At 40.0% G+C, this 17,987-nt stretch overlaps 1 protein-coding gene across 1 annotated transcript in view; it reads right to left on the bottom strand.

Moving 5' to 3' along the window:
* Positions 1-410: 410 nt before the first annotated feature.
* traf6 (TNF receptor-associated factor 6) overlaps positions 411-17,987 on the bottom strand; it is a 44,022-nt gene continuing 26,445 nt past the window's right edge. Inside the window, exons 2-8 of the mRNA XM_034184740.1 lie at positions 15,893-16,218; positions 15,578-15,728; positions 12,592-12,750; positions 12,431-12,502; positions 10,960-11,037; positions 10,501-10,818; positions 411-1,931 (exon numbers count right to left, since the gene is read on the bottom strand). Coding sequence (XP_034040631.1) covers positions 1,326-1,931; positions 10,501-10,818; positions 10,960-11,037; positions 12,431-12,502; positions 12,592-12,750; positions 15,578-15,728; positions 15,893-16,218 — 1,710 coding nt within the window. The 3' untranslated portion in view covers positions 411-1,325. The remainder of the gene's footprint in view (positions 1,932-10,500; positions 10,819-10,959; positions 11,038-12,430; positions 12,503-12,591; positions 12,751-15,577; positions 15,729-15,892; positions 16,219-17,987) is intronic.

The following is a 17,987-nucleotide window of genomic DNA, read 5'->3' as shown; positions in this document are numbered from 1 at the left end:
TGTCTGCAGACTGTTTTCGTGCTAATAGCACGAATGGCCACACATTTTCTAAGTGCCAAGCAAGCGGTGTTAGATGTTCATGTGTGTCACCTCGAATTTGGCCGACACCTGCCGCGAGAGGGTTCGATGGGCTCTCACAGGGCACACTCTGTTTTTCAGCCGCTGGTGTGTGCAAATATTTGTAGCAACAGGTGTACGAGGCATTGGAGGCAGCTACGATTATACAAGTATTGCATACGATTCCTGCTTCATGCACAATTGGACCACATTCGTACTATGTGTGAAGGGGTCCTAAACAAGGTTTGGTGGCATTTGTGAATGTAACTACGTATTGCAGTACTTAAAAGGTTTCCCAAAATGAATCCCTTGCCCATGTGGTTATATCAGCTGCTGATGAATGAGTTTTTGATGCAGTGTTATCTGAGGGATCAGAGATCACAGGTGTATATTTTAGACTTTCACCCTTGTCCTTTAAACATTCCTCCATATTACTTGAATCTTTTAATATTATGCACTTTAGTGGAAGAAATATGCAAATCCCTTCAATCTTTTTTTTTTTTTAAGGAGCACTGTTTTTAAACACAGGTTTTTTCACAGGGATAGCAACAAAGTGGTTAGTGCTCTTGGTTTCAGCACCGAAGGCTCCCGGTTTAAACTGCACCACTGCCACATTTCTCCATGTAATGTGGAATTGCTTCAGGAAGGGCATCTGGTGTAAAACTTGTGCCATGTCAACATGCAGATTCACATTGGATCTGCTGTGGCGACCCCGAGTGGGGAAAAAAAAAAAAAACTTACTAACATTCAGTGAAGTGGGTGGTATTTCGTGGATCTGGGTGAAACCTGATCACACTCTAGATACCTCCATTTAGGATTTCAGGTTGAAATTTGTTGAATATCCAATAAATTTTGTTGGGTACCACAGGGACAAAACAATGTGACTGTTGCACAGGCAGATGGAGTGCAGTTCTACTGTTGAGCTGGCCAGCAGGTGTTCACTAAAACCAGACTGAGGTTTTCACTCATTAAAATCAATTCAAAGACACAATAAATTCTCACATCTGGAAAGTCAGTGTTTTTAACGGACTAAACCAAAATCCAAAAGGCTGGCCTGATGCCAACGTGATGGGTGTGAATAAAAATGGACTTGACTGAACTTTAAATTCACCAGGAAGCATTTGGACCCATGAAGACGTCTAACATAATTTATTAACGTTCATAGAATTCAACTAAATTGGGTCAGTGCTGAAGCTGTGGGAGATCTACTTACTGACACGCCAGTGCAACTGAAACATGTAAAGTATTTGTTCCGACATCTACCGACATTAGTCCTTCAAAACTAAACCCTCAGAGCCTCGAGACTGCACTGCTGGCCCCTCCCGATGAAGCATACTGTCAAACCGAGGTGTGACCTCACAACGGACTAGTAGGGTATCGTCTTTAAGGAACGCTCTCTGACTCAGCTGATTCAGGTGCAAGAATGTGACATAACCGAACCCCTTAGGGTTGCGGGGGATGGTGGGCCTTTGGAAAGCCTGCAGGTCTGGCTTAGTCTCCATCACCTCCATGTGATGCTGACCTTCAGGACCCTGGTCGAGGATGGCCAACCGAATAGTACCCTGAAATGGCCAGCTCAGCTGGGCATCAAAAGCTCCTTGCATAGTGTGGACAAACAGGGAAATGAAATTGGAGCAGCGCGGCGCATTTGGGGCTTGCAGGTGCAAGCGCAGACACAGTTTGTATCCAGGATGACCTGTGTAGAAGCCTGGGCTGTGCTCGACGACCGGCAGGCCTGCCTCTTGACGCTGCTTGAGACCAGAGAAGCCTCTGACACGCCAAATGAAGATACCATGGCAATGCTGCCCCTCCAGCTCCTTTACCGTCGCTTCGAGAGCAAACACTTTACGCCGGAGCTCCGCAAGATGTTCTGTCTGTGAAGAAAATATTTTCAATAAGAAGGCTTAAAATGTGCAAAAGTTTAAAAGATGATCTGAAAAAGACACATTTAAAAACAAACAACAAAAAAGAACCTTTTGAGAATGATATATCAGTCACATTATCACTTTCTACATCTAGTAAGTGGAAGGTCAGCTAAAAAGAAAAAGACTGCGTCTCATTTACTAAAGGTTTGCATGTGTAAAAACGTTCACAAACACCAAAGCTCCTGTAAAGACAAACAAAACTAGAGCACTGCACTCAGAGCGCAAACCTTCACCAACACGCGTTTTCAATTACACAAAATTTTTACCTTGGAAAAAATTTTCAAGGTCAAAGTCCTGTTAAAAGTGGCTTTTCATAGGCTAAATTAGATGTGATTAAATGTCAAGAGGATGTATTTAGTTCATGCACTTGAATCAACAATTTTTTTGTGATGTCAGATTTTTTTTCCCACCGTTTTCGTTTCGGAATCCTTTTTCAGATAATTTTCACAGATCATTGCTTATCTCTGCTATGCACAATTTGCCATTGCTTTTTGGAACTTAGTTTCCAACTGATAACTGGAAGGTAGACAAATTGGTACAAAACTGTAACCTCCATCCAATTTTCTGGTGTGGTTAAATCCATAACAGAAAACTGAGAGTGACTGAGACACTTTTGATTGGGATATAATGCAAAATGTAGACCAAATGCGCTTTTCAATATTAAATTCAAATGTCCACAAAATTCACAATCTGGATCAGATTGATTGATTGAAATAAAAGGATTAATAATAAATGGAATAGTTTTGACTATGTTGAATGCTTGGTGTCCAAAGTAAAGGTCAAACAAGGTCGACGTCCATTGGATTCTATGATGTATGTTACCCTGTTACATGATAACTAAGCATGACAGATGGTGCAAACTATTCCTTTTTAAAATGCTATTACCTAAACCAATAATTTGCATCATTTTTTTAAAACCAAAATTGAATCAACTTTAACTTTTGACCCCTGTACAAACTGAAACTGACCTTTGTCACCCTTTTTGTTGTTTTTACCCCATAACTCCATGGAATTCAGTCATAGATAGTCCAAACTATACCTGTTTGGAATAGTTATGATCAGACAAATAATGCGGTATAGTTTAACATGATTGGTGCATTTTTAAATTTTGACCCCTGTAGCTCATTAGAGGTCAGCTCCAGGATGGCTCCATATCTGAAAATAAAGTTAATTTAGAATATGTGTTCCAAATGTAACCCACATAAATACATAAAATTCCTATTTTTTGTGTGACCACAAATGCTCCATTGGGCTACTTCATTAAGCGCTATGTATGCACGGCTGTTGCAGCCAATCACGCACTTGCAGTGTTGCATAAGATACGCTCAGCACCTCTCATTCTCAGACTTGGGGAAAGAAGCTTTATACTGGCTGCAACAGGTACGCTCTAAGTTAGTATTCTTTCATTTTTATGCCTAACTTGTCAATATTTGGTTTCGGTCCTATCTTTCCAACAGACGTTTTTCTGTTAATGTAGGACAGTACTCTTCCTCTGTGTCTCCTCTTAAATATGGCGTGCCCCAGGGCTCAATTTTAACACCACTTCTCTTTGCTTTGTACATGATCGCTCTTGGGTCTGTTTTTAAAAAGCACGTCTGCTTTCATTGTTTTGCAGACGACATTCAGATTTACCTTCCTGTAATTTCCTGTGATACCCAGGCTGCTGTAAAAATACTACAGGACTGTCTGAATGATGTACAAGTCTGGATGAGAGCTAATTTTCTGAATCTTAATAAAAATAAAACTGAGATTTTAGTGTTCGGGCAAAGTAACCCTCTACAAGGACAAGACAGTGCTATCGGTCCTCTGTCCACTTTTTGCAGCCCTTTTGTAAAAAATCTAGGGGTGATAGTTGAGCCATTGTTCAGATTTGATAAGCACATCAGCTCTGTCATCAGGGCCAGCTTTTTTCAGCTGAGGACTCTTTCCAAGATTAAATCTTATTTTACTCGAGTTGATTTTGAAAGAGCTATCCATGCATTTATAACATCACGTCTGGATTATTGTAATGCTCTCTACGTTGGGCTGGACCAGCGCTCCCTACAGTGCCTGCAGAGTGTACAGAATGCTGCAGCCCGCCTTTTGACTAAAACAGAGTCCTCAGAGTCGGTGGGACAGTTTAACTCATCTCTTCTCCCTGGCTTTCAACACTGGCTAAATGGTGTCTGCTTTGCTCTGCTATTTTGCTCTGTATTTTTAGATTTTTTATTTATTTTTATTCTTTTCCTTTGTTAATATTTTACACTTTTGTATTGCTATTATTGTGAAGCACTTTGGTCAGCTGCAGCTGTGTTTTAAATGTGCTATACAAATAAATTTAAATTGAATTGAATATACCGGTACTTATGATTGTACATTCTTGAGCCTAAACCGCTACCGTCGATAGGATGGGCACGCGCCGTGTCCGTAACTACTTGGAATTGGTGAGTCTGTCACGTCTTATTGACATGCTAATAGCTAATGTGTTAGCTTAGCGCTAGCCGCATCCCTTTACATTCAATGTATTGGGATGCTAGTTCTGTGCCTCATTAGCTGTGTTGGATCGGCTGTGTTTCAGGCCGCATCGGCTCTCGTTTGAGTGTTTGTTTTTGGATTGTGCCAATCTAAATCCTCTTTTGTGGATTCTTGTTTGTGCATTTTTTTTTTTTTTACTTTTAATGTGTATACACTGAATGTATTTACTTTACTTGAATTAATTTGAAAGAAATCCAGCTAGCAGAAGTAGAACTCTTTCTTGGTCCTGTTTCAACACAGGCCAGGTGTGCCCGTTGGGTGCAAAGAAAACCTCCACGATGATGGCGAGCTAAGAGCCCAAACTTCATCTTCTGAAACATTTCTGGAAACTTCTGAAAAACAAGAGTCTATGGTCTGGTAGGACACGAGCAGCCAGCTCTCTCCTTTTCCCTCTCCCTTCCCATTCGCACTGCTTTGGTTATGCGCACTCATGGGTAGTCCTTAATATTTCAATGAACTCTGGTCAATCCTATGGACATTCATTCCACTTCTTCATTATTGTGGATGGGATTGTGGTTTATTGCCTGAGTGGCAATGTGGAGAGCACCTTTGGACTTATTTTTGTGTTTGGATTTGTACTGTGAAAAATATTCACTGTGATCAAAGAACTCTTGCTGAAGAACTTTATCTACACTTTTTTCTGAGAATTCTCAAATATAATTCAAAATGAATTATTGTGTCTCCAGACTGTACATACTGTAAATAATAAGGCACAGCCACATAACTCAAAATACTTGTCTGTCATCTTTACTGCCACACACCTCCCAGAGCCGAAACTACTACTTCTGATACCGATTCATATTTCACAAAAATTCTCTTTTGTAGTACTTGCTACACAAATTCCATGCTTTTATCACAAAATGAACATTTTTAATGGAAATTTTAGCTAAGCTGCACCACTAAAATAAAAACCACACACAAATAATTCTCATTCCACATCATGTCCTCCACGACTGTGTGAAAGTGAAGAGAATATTAATACCGGAGTGAAATACACACCGTCATGGGAAGATGCATTTGAAGATCAGCACCTGTCAGTTTAAGGTGAGCGGTGATGAATTTGGACTTGCCAAACACAGCGCACCTCCTGTGGCAAATAAAATTAATTTTTGTTTTGGTAAATGTTAATGTGTGTTTTTGTCATTTTGTGTGTGCATACCTACAAGTGGCTGATTAAATTTCGTTTTGCACTTATGGTCGTTAGTATATGCAAAATCCTCATTTACAGACTGTTGTCTAAGTCACAATGTCATGTGCACAATTATTCATTCACAAAATGTTCACCAGCCCAGCGTGCAAAAGTTGGGAATACCCACGCACAACTGGGACTAAAGTTGGGTGGGAAAGACCGGTCATTAATCATTACAAATTATGGATTGAGTTAATAAGGTTTTAAGAAGGATTATTTTGCACCATGTGCCATATTTATTGATGTTATGGGGTAACATATGTCATAGAATCCAGTGGCCGCCAACCTTGCTTGACCTTAACTTTGGAGACCAAACATTCAAGACGGTCAAAACGATTCCATTTATTAATCTGTTGAGAAGTATGTCTCATAGCCATGTTCTCAGTCTATTTGATAACTTCATATCTGCTCTGGGACTCCATAATGCATACTGTTGCTTTGGTTACCACGCTACACAGACAAAACACAGTTTTACTTTAAGACATACTGTTTCAGATATACAACGCAAGCAGTCACCGCATATAAATGTCAAATGCAACATTTTTCAACCAATCACATAACTTTACTGATCCACACTGAGGGCAACGGCCAACCCATCTGGGTGCAGAGTCGAGGGCAGGCAGAAGAGGCAGGAACAGAAAGCTGTGGTAGCAACTCTCTGTTTAGTGAAGGCATCATCTTTGAATACAACATCTACAGTTTTTGTCAATCACTTTGACACTAGTTTCAGAACTTTTATGTCACTTTTCACAACTCTAGATACAAAACTCTCAACCAATGACCAAAAAGCACTTTTTTCAAAACTAACACTTTTCCCAATGTCTTGGATACAATTCACATCAACCAAAGATCATTTGTCCATTGAACTATAATCACCTGTTAAAAATAACAACTTAACATCAAAGTATAACCATTTCAAAATGCAATTCACACATCACATTTCAGGGTTTTAGCTGGGATAAAATTTTAGCGTAGTGGTAATGTCGAGGGAGCAAAGCGACCGGGGGGGTGCGGAAGGGGGGGCAGCTTTTGAAAATGTTAGCTAAAAATTGGCCATTCTAGGGGTACCCAAAGGGGAAAAGCCAGGTACGACAGCCCAAGCCCTTTCATCATGTCCAGAAGGCTGGGGAAGTTTGTTGAGTGGGCAATCTCATTCTGGGTTAGCCAGTACATGGCCCTCAGTGAGGCAGTCGGAGTCCATGGACATTTTTAAGTCAAGACTTAAAACCTATTTTTATTCTCTTTCTTGTGAGTAGTTTTTATGTTTATTCTTTTACTTCTGTTTTAATTAGGTATTTTAATTTTTTTAATTTTTATTTATTTATTTTAATTTTTTTATGTTGAACTGTTCTGTGTGATGCACCTTGAGACGGCTTTTGTTGTAATTTGGCGATTTATAAGCTGATTAAATTGAACAACATTTTATTGAGTTTTAAAGTAAATAAATATGAAATTGGTTACTGGATCCTTAAACTCTGGACATAATAAACTCTACATGGTGGATCCTTGATCTCTGGACATAAACAGAAATAAAATCTGTTAGTTTTTGTCAAGCTGCGCTGCATGTCAGGTTCATAAAGAATACAGGACGTCTCATTTTGGGAGGAAAAAACGTTTTAGTCGATTGTAGTTTATTGTCTGTATTGCAACGCTTGTAAGAGGTGTAATTTTATTTAAAGCGGCAGTTCATTTTGAAGTTACTAATTCCGAGCGGACTCTGTCTCAGCAAAGAGCCACGCAGTGTTTGGAGCTGTGCCAAAGGAACGGAGGATGATTCTCGTTTGTTGACTGCGACAAGACATGAGTCCCAGTTAGCGACTTTAACACACACAAAAATGACTCATGATATTTTAATGGCTTTGAGAGGGGTTAAGAAGCGAACTTACCGGTTCTGAAGAGCAGTGAATCAAAGAGCCACGAGCCATTGAATCGAAGCACTGCTTCATTGATTCATGCTTCAAACTGGAGTCGCGCTGCAGAAACGGTTGATTACAGGGTCCAAAATAAGCGTAACGGTCCAAAGTTATATCGTAATGGGCCGTAACGCAAGTTTGCGCTAGCTAGAACCCTGCATTTGATATGACTGTCTATTCATTTCATTACAATAATCTAACTATCAATTGATACAACTGCTCAAAATGACAACTGTTGCATTACTCTTAAAGCATAGTCTTATGGAAACTGAGGATGAGCATGTTCAGATCGTGAAAGTTTCAGGATGACGACAATGACTGACATGACCTGTGACACCACTTCGTTACTGATGATTGATCTGACCTTGTGGTATGGGTATAAATAAGTGGCATCCACAACAACATCTGTAGTGATACAGCATGGAGCAGGCAGGTGGGCACCATAGAGGTCAAGTAGGAGAAGGAAGAGGAGGAAGACATGGTCAAAGGAATGGCAGGGGACAAGCACCCCTTCTGAGAGGTGGCCATGGGCCCCACCTGAGAGGTATGGGGGAACAGGGTCGAGGACAAGGACCAAGACAGCAACGGCAAAGAGTCTCCAATGAGATTAGAGCAATGGTTGTAGATCATGTCATCAATCATAGCATGACAATGATTGACGCAGCGAGAATGATACAACCAAACCTTACAAGATCAACCATGGCCTCAATCATTAGAACTTTTCGCAATGAGAACTAGTAAGTCTTCAGTATCCACTACAGTAAACATTACAGTACTGTAGGCTATTCTTACTGTAATTGTCAAATGATTGTACACTACATGCCAATGTGCAGCACAGAGTAGGTAATGTGACTATGAAAATGTGTTCGACAGTATGATGACATGTTCTTCCTCTCATATTCCCTACAGAATTGAGACTAGACTCAACAGTGGAGGCAGAGGCAGACTCCTCACTGAGGAACAGGAACGGGCTGTGGTCAACATGGTCCAGGCCAGAAATGACATTCGGCTTAGAGAAATCAGACAGAACATCCTGGACAATGAAGATCTCTTCAGGAATGTGGAAGCCATAAGTTTGCCGACCATTGCACATGTTCTGAAAAGGCACCAGGTGTCCCTCAAACAGTTGTACCTTGTGCCTTTTGAAAGAAATGCAGACAGAGTGAAGCAACTGAGGATTGAGTATGTTCAGGTATGTCCAGTTTCATGATGCCTGTTTGTGAAAAATTCCCCATCATTGTACTGTAAACAATACTGTACAGTAATTCTCTTTCCAACATGTCTTTTTGTACACAGAGGGTGATGGCCCTGCATGCAGATGAAAATCATCACAAATTTGTTTTTGTGGATGAGGCAGGCTTCAACCCGGCCAAGACAAGGAGGAGAGGGTGAAACTTAATTGGCCAACGGGCAACCATACAAGTACCTGGACGACGTGGGGCCAACATCAGTATATGTGCGTCGATATCAGAAGATGGTGTGGCAGGGCATAGATCTCTGATTGTCGCATACAATGCAGAGCTCCTTGTTGCATTTCTCATCTGATACAGGCATCGTTTCAGGCCTATCTACAGGTCCTCACTGTGTCATTGCCCCCATACTCTCCTTTCCTTAACCCCACTGAGGAATGTTTCTCCACATGTAAGTAGAAAGTGTATGATTGGCATCCACATCAACAAGTGACCCTTCTTCAGGCCATGGGCAATGCCTGCGATGACATTACAATGGACCAGTGTCATGCCTGGATTCGCCATGTGCAAAGGTACTTTCCAAGATGTTTGGCAAATGAAAACATCCATGCGGATGTGGATGAGAACCTGTGGCCCAATTCACAAGACAGGGTTGATGGGGCTGACGAGTGATTGTTGATCCTTTATTTAGCCTTTTTTCTTCTTACTGTATAGTAGCCAGGTGAGGAACATGGCAGTTTGTTTTGCAGGATGTTTTTTTGTTTTTGTTACCGTAATTGTTGCTTTCATTCAACCTATGTTGTGATCTTGTTGGTATTCGTCAATAAATTTCAGCTTTGTTCAATGATCCCACTGTGGCTGTGGTATTCTCTCTACTAATCCTTTTTCAGTGGCATTACATGTAGCACAGGATGAAACATGTATCACATATTTTGTACTACAATATTTAATGGTTTTACGAACAACTGAACAGTGAAACTATGTGTATGTTGTGTGTGGGTGACCTAAAGAAATGTCCCTATGGTATTGCATGATAAATTAGTTGTTTGAACCAATGATTCTGTGAGTGCAAGCTTTCTTTAAAGATATGAATACACAATGCAATGTTTTCAATGTTGGACAGCCTGTGATTCAAATGGTGACTGTTCTGAGTTTTGTATCTAGAGTTGTGAAAAATGACATCAAGGTTCTGACACTAAGTGTCAAAGTGATTGACAAAAACTGCAAAACGGAAGTCCGTTTCCTGTCAGTCTTTGAGTCTTCTGACTTCACTCCCCACATTAAACTACTGGGAAAATCAGGGAAACCCCCTACAATGTCTATTAGCTCAACCAGTAATTTGCATCAATTTTTTACCAAAATTGGAGCAACTTTAACTTTTAACCCCTGTAAAAACTGTAATTGACTTGTATCACCATTTCTGCTGTCAAGTCAAAACAACCATACAAAGTAATAACTGAAAAATCCTTTCCGTGTTATTATTTACACACAAACAAAAGAATGTCAGAGCATAAAAATTTTAGAAGTTGAAACTGATACCAGAAAAAAATCTGAAAGTTTATGCCAGCTTTGACACCAAAATATACACAGAAATTCTACTCGTTATTTTTAACTTAAATCTTTCAGGAATTATAAAATTCATTAATTATAGTACACTACAACTGCACAAACTCTGTCAATACACATAAAAAGCTCACAAGGACACCACATACCTGTGTTTCTTTAAAAATGATGAGCTCACGCAGCAGGTGATCCTGCTTTACCAAGCGTCGATCCATCTCCAGGAGCCTCCTCATCTCCTCGTTCGGCTGACACGGAGCACAGTTGCTGCTGCAGTTCACAGCGTCTCTGCTTCCGCAGGAAGCTGCTGCTGCCACCTGCTCCGCAGATGAGCCAGAACACTGTCCTAAGGACCAAAGCGGTTTGGGGATTGTGCTGTTGATGGCAAGGCTGCGCAGGAACTCAGCCATGTAGCGCATGTGCATCTGCGTGAACTCCTGCATGTGCTGAGCCAAGTTATGTCGCTGCATCTGCAGAGGAGCAGTTAATTTTTGGTGTTTGGTCTGTAGAACTCACAAGACAGCAGTCGTATAATAACACCCCAGATCTTAAGGTATATTTTTGGTATGTGGAGAACATGACAGACAGAGACTCTAAATTTTATCACCTACCTTTTCTTGGCATCCAAAGGTGCTAAAAGCGCAGGCAATTGGTGCTTTAGGACAATCTGTGTCACAATGAGATTCCATCTGAAACAAAACCATAGTCACTTTTTATTCACAGCCATATTTATGAAATGCTCAACAGGACCTTCAGTTAGTCAGTTGTAAACTGGGAATTCAACTGGATGCAATTTTAACCGCCATTCCTTTCACTGGGCTCAAGACTAAGTTCTGCTGTTGTTGAAGTGAGCATCAAGACGACAAGCAGACTCAAATTTTCAAGCATTGAGCTCCCCGTAACTGAAGGTGAGAAATTCAGCACAGATTCTATTAAACAGCTTGCGCATCCACTCTGGGACAGGTTTACCATGTGTTCCCAAAACCAGAACCAAACAAAGTGAGGCAGCATTTAGTCATTACTCTCCTCAACTGTCAACACCTGAGATCAGCGCGTTTAAAGAAAGCCTGACATCTTACCATTTGCTGACGTTGACTCGTAACCTAGTACATTACTTTTTTTTATTTCAATTTTTAACGATTTATTCTTGTTTTTATGCTCCAGAAGTGCATAAAAAAACAAGACATACGACATATGGCCTAGTTCAAAAATAATGAAGCCTAACTGCTGATTCGCATTGCATTTGTCATGAACAACCATTATTTTATTTAGCACCATCCAGATTTATCTGTGAGTAGCCTATAGTCTCTTTGACAGGTACTGAAAATTTCATGGAAAAATTCCGCACGGTTCCAGAGATATGCACAAAATTTACCCCAAAAATAGCACTTTTTTTCATCAATTTTGTGTGACATTAATATTTAGCATTATCATTTGAAGTTGAATGTTAAAGAAATAATCTTGTATTTTGTCAGTTTGTGCTTCATATTAACACACAGTAATACATTTTTGTAAAGGTAGAATTGTCATTTCCTAGGAAAAACATGTTTCTAAAGCAAGGTAAAACTGTCGCAAGCGTAACGCTGAGAATAAGTCCTTGATTTATTTGTGTCAAAACCTTAGCTATATCTCCTACTCTGCTTCAATAGAATAATTATATTACTTGTTCAATAATACCAGGAACTAATGGACAGAATTTCTTTGTTTCAGGCTTCTGCAGACTAAAGATACCTCCAACGGTTGTTGCAAGCATTATGCTATAGCACATTATAGTATATATGCACTGATAATTTCTAGCAATGACTGAACCGAGATCAATAGAAATATTGAAACTCTGATATATAACCATACCAAAAATGATAACATTTCACAAAAAAGACCACTTTTAAATTTTGATGGTTATGTCACACTTTGGCTTCATTATTTTTGAACTAGGCCATATTCTTGCTTATGTCTGTTTTGAATGCACTTTTACAGGTTGAATATCTTGATTTTAATGAAATTTTAGTGTTTTTGTTTGAACGTATTTTAAATCTGCCTGTTTTGTACATGTAAAGAAATGAAGTGACACTGAACACTCACCTGGTCTCTGATGAGCTCCAGTCCACAGTACTGACATTCCACATTGGCAAAGGGACATTGCAGCTCATGGAGCTGATGGAGACCCAAGAAAACACCAAACTTCAGTTCTGCCTTGCATGAAGGACTTACCACAATAATCATCATCATCATCATAATAATACCTGTCTCTCCTCGTAAACAAAGCATGCCACACAGTCTGGACATGTCACAGGTCGTCTTTGGCACTCACTGCTGGTGTGCTTCTCCAGCTGAGTCTTTCTCACACTCTGCTGGCACTGTGGACAGGACACAGTGGCAAACGGACACTGCGCCAAATGATTCTGTAAGGAAATAATTCAGTAGTTAACAGTGTAACAATAGAATGAAAACTGGTATTTCTGTATCTAAAACACAGCCACCAGCAGTTTTCAGCAAAACAAAATTCAGTAATCCACATGAATTTCTGGGTACAAAAAATATATATACACTAGTGAACTGACATCTGTATTTGTGTTAAGACTCAATTTAAAAGCGCTGGTGACCTTTTGAAGTTATCAAAGTCAACAGCATCCAAAGTGTCAGCACCAATCATACTACATGGTAAATTTTTTAGAGTTTTGCATCTGGTCCCATTCCAAAGCACTAAACCAACTCCGTCACAGTGTTAAATCATGCTGATTCACAGTATACTATGTTGGAGTTAATTTAAGAGTCAGTTTTTATAACAGTCAGGCAGGTGGTGATTTATGACCCCTTCAGATTTGTCCGAAATTTATTTATGGGTAGATATATGTTAGAAACTTTAAAAAAAAAAAAAAAAAAAAAAAAAAAAAAATCGCATTTTTATCCTTGATAGGGTCTGCTTTTTAGGGGGTCCTGGAAATTTCCTTTTAAAAAGCATATGGCAGCCCACCTTGAGATTGCCAAAAGGCACCTGAAAGACTCTCAGACCATGAGAAATAAAATTCTCTGGTCTGATGAGACAAAGATTGAACTCTTTTGTGTGAATGCCAGGCATCATGTCTGGAGGAAACCAGGCACCATCCCTACAGTGAAGCATGGTGGTGGCAGCATCATGCACATCCTGGATGAAAACTTGCTCCAGAGCACTCTTGACCTCAGACTGGGGCAACAGTTCATCTATCAGCAGGACAATGACCTTAAGCACACAGCCAAGATATCAAAGGAGTGGCTTCAGGACAACTCTGTGAATGTCCTTGAGTGCCCCAGCCAGAGTCCCAGACATGAATCCGATTGAACATCTCTGGAGAGATCTGAAAATGGATGTGCACTGACGCACCCCATCCAACCTGATGGAGCTTGAGAGGTGCTGCAAAGAGGAATGGACAAAACTGCCCAAAGAAAGATGTGACAAACTTGTGGCATCATATTCAAGAAGACCTGAGGCTGTAATTGCTGCCAAAAGTGCATCAACAAAGTATAGTAAGTGCATTCAAATTTAATTTAAATTTTAAGAGTTCCAAAAAAAAACCAAAACTTAATATAAAACTTAATAATGTAATGTTGTCATTATGAGGTTCTGTGAGTAGAATTTTGAAGGTAAAGAATGAATTTACTCCATTTTTGAATAAGGCTGTACCATAACAAAATGCAGCACTACATTAAAAACCGACATTATTGTGTAAAGGATCTTACCGCATGGGCTCAGGAACACTCAACTGTCAGTTAGCACAGTTCGTCGCTACATCTACAAGTGCAAGTTAAAACTCTACCGTGCAAAGTGAAAGCCATATATCAACAACATCCAGAAACACCGCCACCTTCTCTGGGCCCAAGCTCATTTGAAATGGACAGACACAAAGTGGAAAAGTGTGCTGTGGTCTGATGAGTCCACATTTCAAATTGTTTTTGGAAATCATGGATGTCGTGTCCTCTGAACAAAAGAGGAAAAAGACCATCTAGATTGTTACCAGAGCAAAGTTCAAAAGCCAGCATCTGTGATGGTATGGGGGTGTGTTAGTGCCCATGGCATGGGCAATTTACACATCTGTGATGGCACCAACAATTCTGAAAGGTACATCCAGGTTTTGGAGCAACACATACTGCCATCCAAGCAATGTATTTTTCAGGGACGACCCTGCTTATTTTAGCAAGACAATGCCAAGCCACAACAGTGTGGCTTCGTAGTTAAAGAGTGCAGGTACTGGACTGGCCTGCTTGCAGTCCAGACCTGTCACCCACTGAAAATGTGTGGCGCATTATGAAGAGTAAAATATGACAATGGAGACCCTGGACTGTTGAACAACTGAAGTCGTACATCAAGCAAGAATGGGAAAGAATTCCACCTACAAAGCTTCAACAATTAGTGTGATCAGTTCCCAAATGCTTATTGAGTGTTGTTAGAAGGAAAGGTGATGTAACACAGTGGTAAACATACCACTGTCCCAGTTTTTTTTGAAAGGTGTTGCAGGCATTCATTTCAAAATGAGCAAATATTTGCACAAAAACAATAGTTTATCACTCTGAACATTAAATATCTTGTCTTAGTGGTGTATTAAATTGAATATAGGTTGAAGAGGATTTGCAAATCAATGTATTCTGTTTTATTTACATTTTACACAACGTCCCAACTTCAATGGAATTGGGGTTGTACCTACATATTTGCTGTTGTGCTGTTACCAGTGCAGAGAAGGTTATGCTTTTATACTTAAAGTGAAACTAAATCTCTTCAATTTAAACAAAAATAATAATATAAATGAATACAAAATAGTTATGGAGTGCATATTCTCCCCATTTAACATATCTATGGTTCCAAGCTTGTGGCTATGATTGGACTAAATGTATACATAAAAACGTGATTATTCAGCAGACATCAGGTTGGAAAATAATCTTGTGAGTGAGAACTGTCAGATAACATTGTGTGTTCACAGCTATTCTGTGATTCACTTTGATTTCCATAAAACCATTTAAACTTCCAGTTGCGATGTGATGTATTTGCACAAGGTTAGTGCCACACAATCGCTGTGGCAGGACTTCCTAAAATGCTTTAATCACAGAGCCTTCAGCAGCACTCTTGCTCCACTGCAGACAGAAATACCAGCTGGCAAAAGTCATTTTCAGACATTTTCCATGCACCTGGAGATTCATTTGTTCTTGTTGGAGCCGCACTAAATATTGGAGTGCCGTTTATTTTTTTGTAACTTGTACCTCCAGGTGTCGGAGCTCCATTTTCTCATCACAGCCTGCGTTGGGACAGCGAACAGTTAGTGAAAGAATCTCTCTTTTGGCGAAATTATCAGGAAACAGCTGGTCTTCGGATAGCATTTCATTGTCTATAGGACATCGCTGTCCTGTATCACTGTGGGGAAAAATGCATTCATATCAGTTAGTGTGACTGCACATCGGTGGACAACAAGCAACATAAAAAGCTAATCAATTCCTGATAGTTAATTAGACAGATTGTTAACAACGGCACTGCAAACTAGAGTAAAGCACTGTCTCGAAAACCGCACAGTAGCATACCGAATGGACTTCTCGATGCAGCTCTTGCAGAAGCGATGACCACAGGGTGTCTGAATGGCATTCCTTAAGGCCATGAGACAGATCGGACATTCATATTTACTCTCCAGCGGCGGATCAAAGTCCACATCGTAGCCTTGGAGAGGGGCACCAACTTGAAGACTGCTGGGGTTGCTGCTGATCAAGGTGCCAGAGCTCTCCGACAAGCTGAGCATCGACTCTCGCTCTTTGTCCAGCATTGCTAAAGCGCAGGCAGACAGCGCGCCGCCAGCAGCTCCCTCATAACTGTCCACCTCCAAACTCCCCTTATTACTTTCAGAGAAAGACATCTGTAAATATTGGTAAACAAACAGAAATCAGGAAAAAAAAATTAAATGTGCCAATACAGGGTTCAACCGTAACACTTGTTCGCTTGACATTGGTAAGTGAACGGTGCTCTCTCACTCATGCTCTGTGCCTGACGTGGCAAGTTAATTTTCAGCTGCATTTAGAACAAAGTCTGGTCAAAAATCAACGTATTTCAGTGATGTTCCTGGGGTAGCAGAACCGTTTTGCTGATCGACTGATTTACAATAAATGCAACCACATTCTGCAAACACGTGCATGTTTCTCCCTCACTTCATCTCGTGTGTGGTATCACTGGAGTGAGCAGGCACACGCAGCTCAGCATCCAGCACAGAGCACTCATGTTTTAAAAGCACACTATCATGCTGCTTCACATTAAATATGTAACACACCCCATATTTAATCACACACATCACCAGCAGCACATTTGCTGTTTCAGAGTGCAGTGCTGATGCAAAAAAATAAATAAATAAAAATAGGCAGTGCCCCCCAGGATGGAAACTTAAAAAAAAAAAAACATGCAGACCATGAGGATGGATGAGTACAGGAGTGTGGTGGACAGGTTTGTGGAGTGGTGTGGACTCAACCATGTGCAGCTCAATGTATATAAGAAGAAGGAGCTGGTGGTGGTCTTCTGACTTTCAGAAGTCAGAAGACCTGTCCAAACCCAGTTACTGTCACTGGAACTGAGGTGGACATTGTGGATGATGACAAGTACCTGGATGTCCACATACAGTAAAACTCACCTAAACAGTCATTGTATAAAACAGATATTCAGGCTCACCAGACAAAAGCAAAAGTCACAATGCTTTTGTATGGTTTTCCACATAAAAAACACTGCATATAGCAGATTTTGTTTAACGGATTTTCGCTCACATCGGACTAAATGTCCTGTCCGACTGCAATGCATTCCCATTAAAAACCCCTCACGTTGTTATTGCTAGAGACTAAACATAAGGGGACATTAGATGAACATACACAATTAGAGATAAAAAAGAAAATAAATCAAATAGAGGAATTATATGACCAAGAAATCCAGAAGAAAATCTTATTTACAGTACTAAACAGAATTCTTATGAAGGAGGCCCTAAACATATGAAACAATTAGCTTACAAACTTAGAAAACAGACATCTGAAAACATAATTAGTAAGATAAAAGACCCTACAACAAAAGAAATATATCTCCAAATAGATCAAATTAGAAATTGCTTCAAAGATTATTACAAAATGTTATACTCCCAACCACCCGTTGGTACCGATCAAAATATGGAGAAATTACTGAATTCACTCACTTTACCCTCTGTCACAGAAGAGGAAAATAAAAAATTGATTTCGGAATTCACAAAGGAAGAAATACAATCTGCTATAGATAGACTTAAATCCAATAAGAGTCCAGGCGCCGATGGATTCACAGCAGACTGGTACAAAAAATTAAGCACTGCATTAACTCTAATTTTGTTGAAAACTTATAACTGGGTTCTTGGAGGAGGAGAGATTCCTCCCTCATGGAACGAGGCAATCATTTCTTTAATACCTAAAGAGGGCAAGGACAAAACTGAATGCTCAAATTATAGGCCTATAAGTGTATTAAATATAGACTATAAAATATTCACATCTATTTTAGCCAGGAGGATGGAAAGGATCTTGCCCAGAATAATACATTTTGACCAAACTGGATTTGTTAAGGCACGGCAAACTCATGACAATGTGAGGAGATCTTTACAAATTATTAGACATATAAATTTAAACAAAA

The sequence above is a fragment of the Thalassophryne amazonica genome, chromosome 2 (assembly GCF_902500255.1).
Source record: "Thalassophryne amazonica chromosome 2, fThaAma1.1, whole genome shotgun sequence".
Taxonomy (NCBI): Eukaryota; Metazoa; Chordata; class Actinopteri; order Batrachoidiformes; family Batrachoididae; genus Thalassophryne; species Thalassophryne amazonica.
This window is presented reverse-complemented; position numbering and strand designations above follow the sequence as displayed.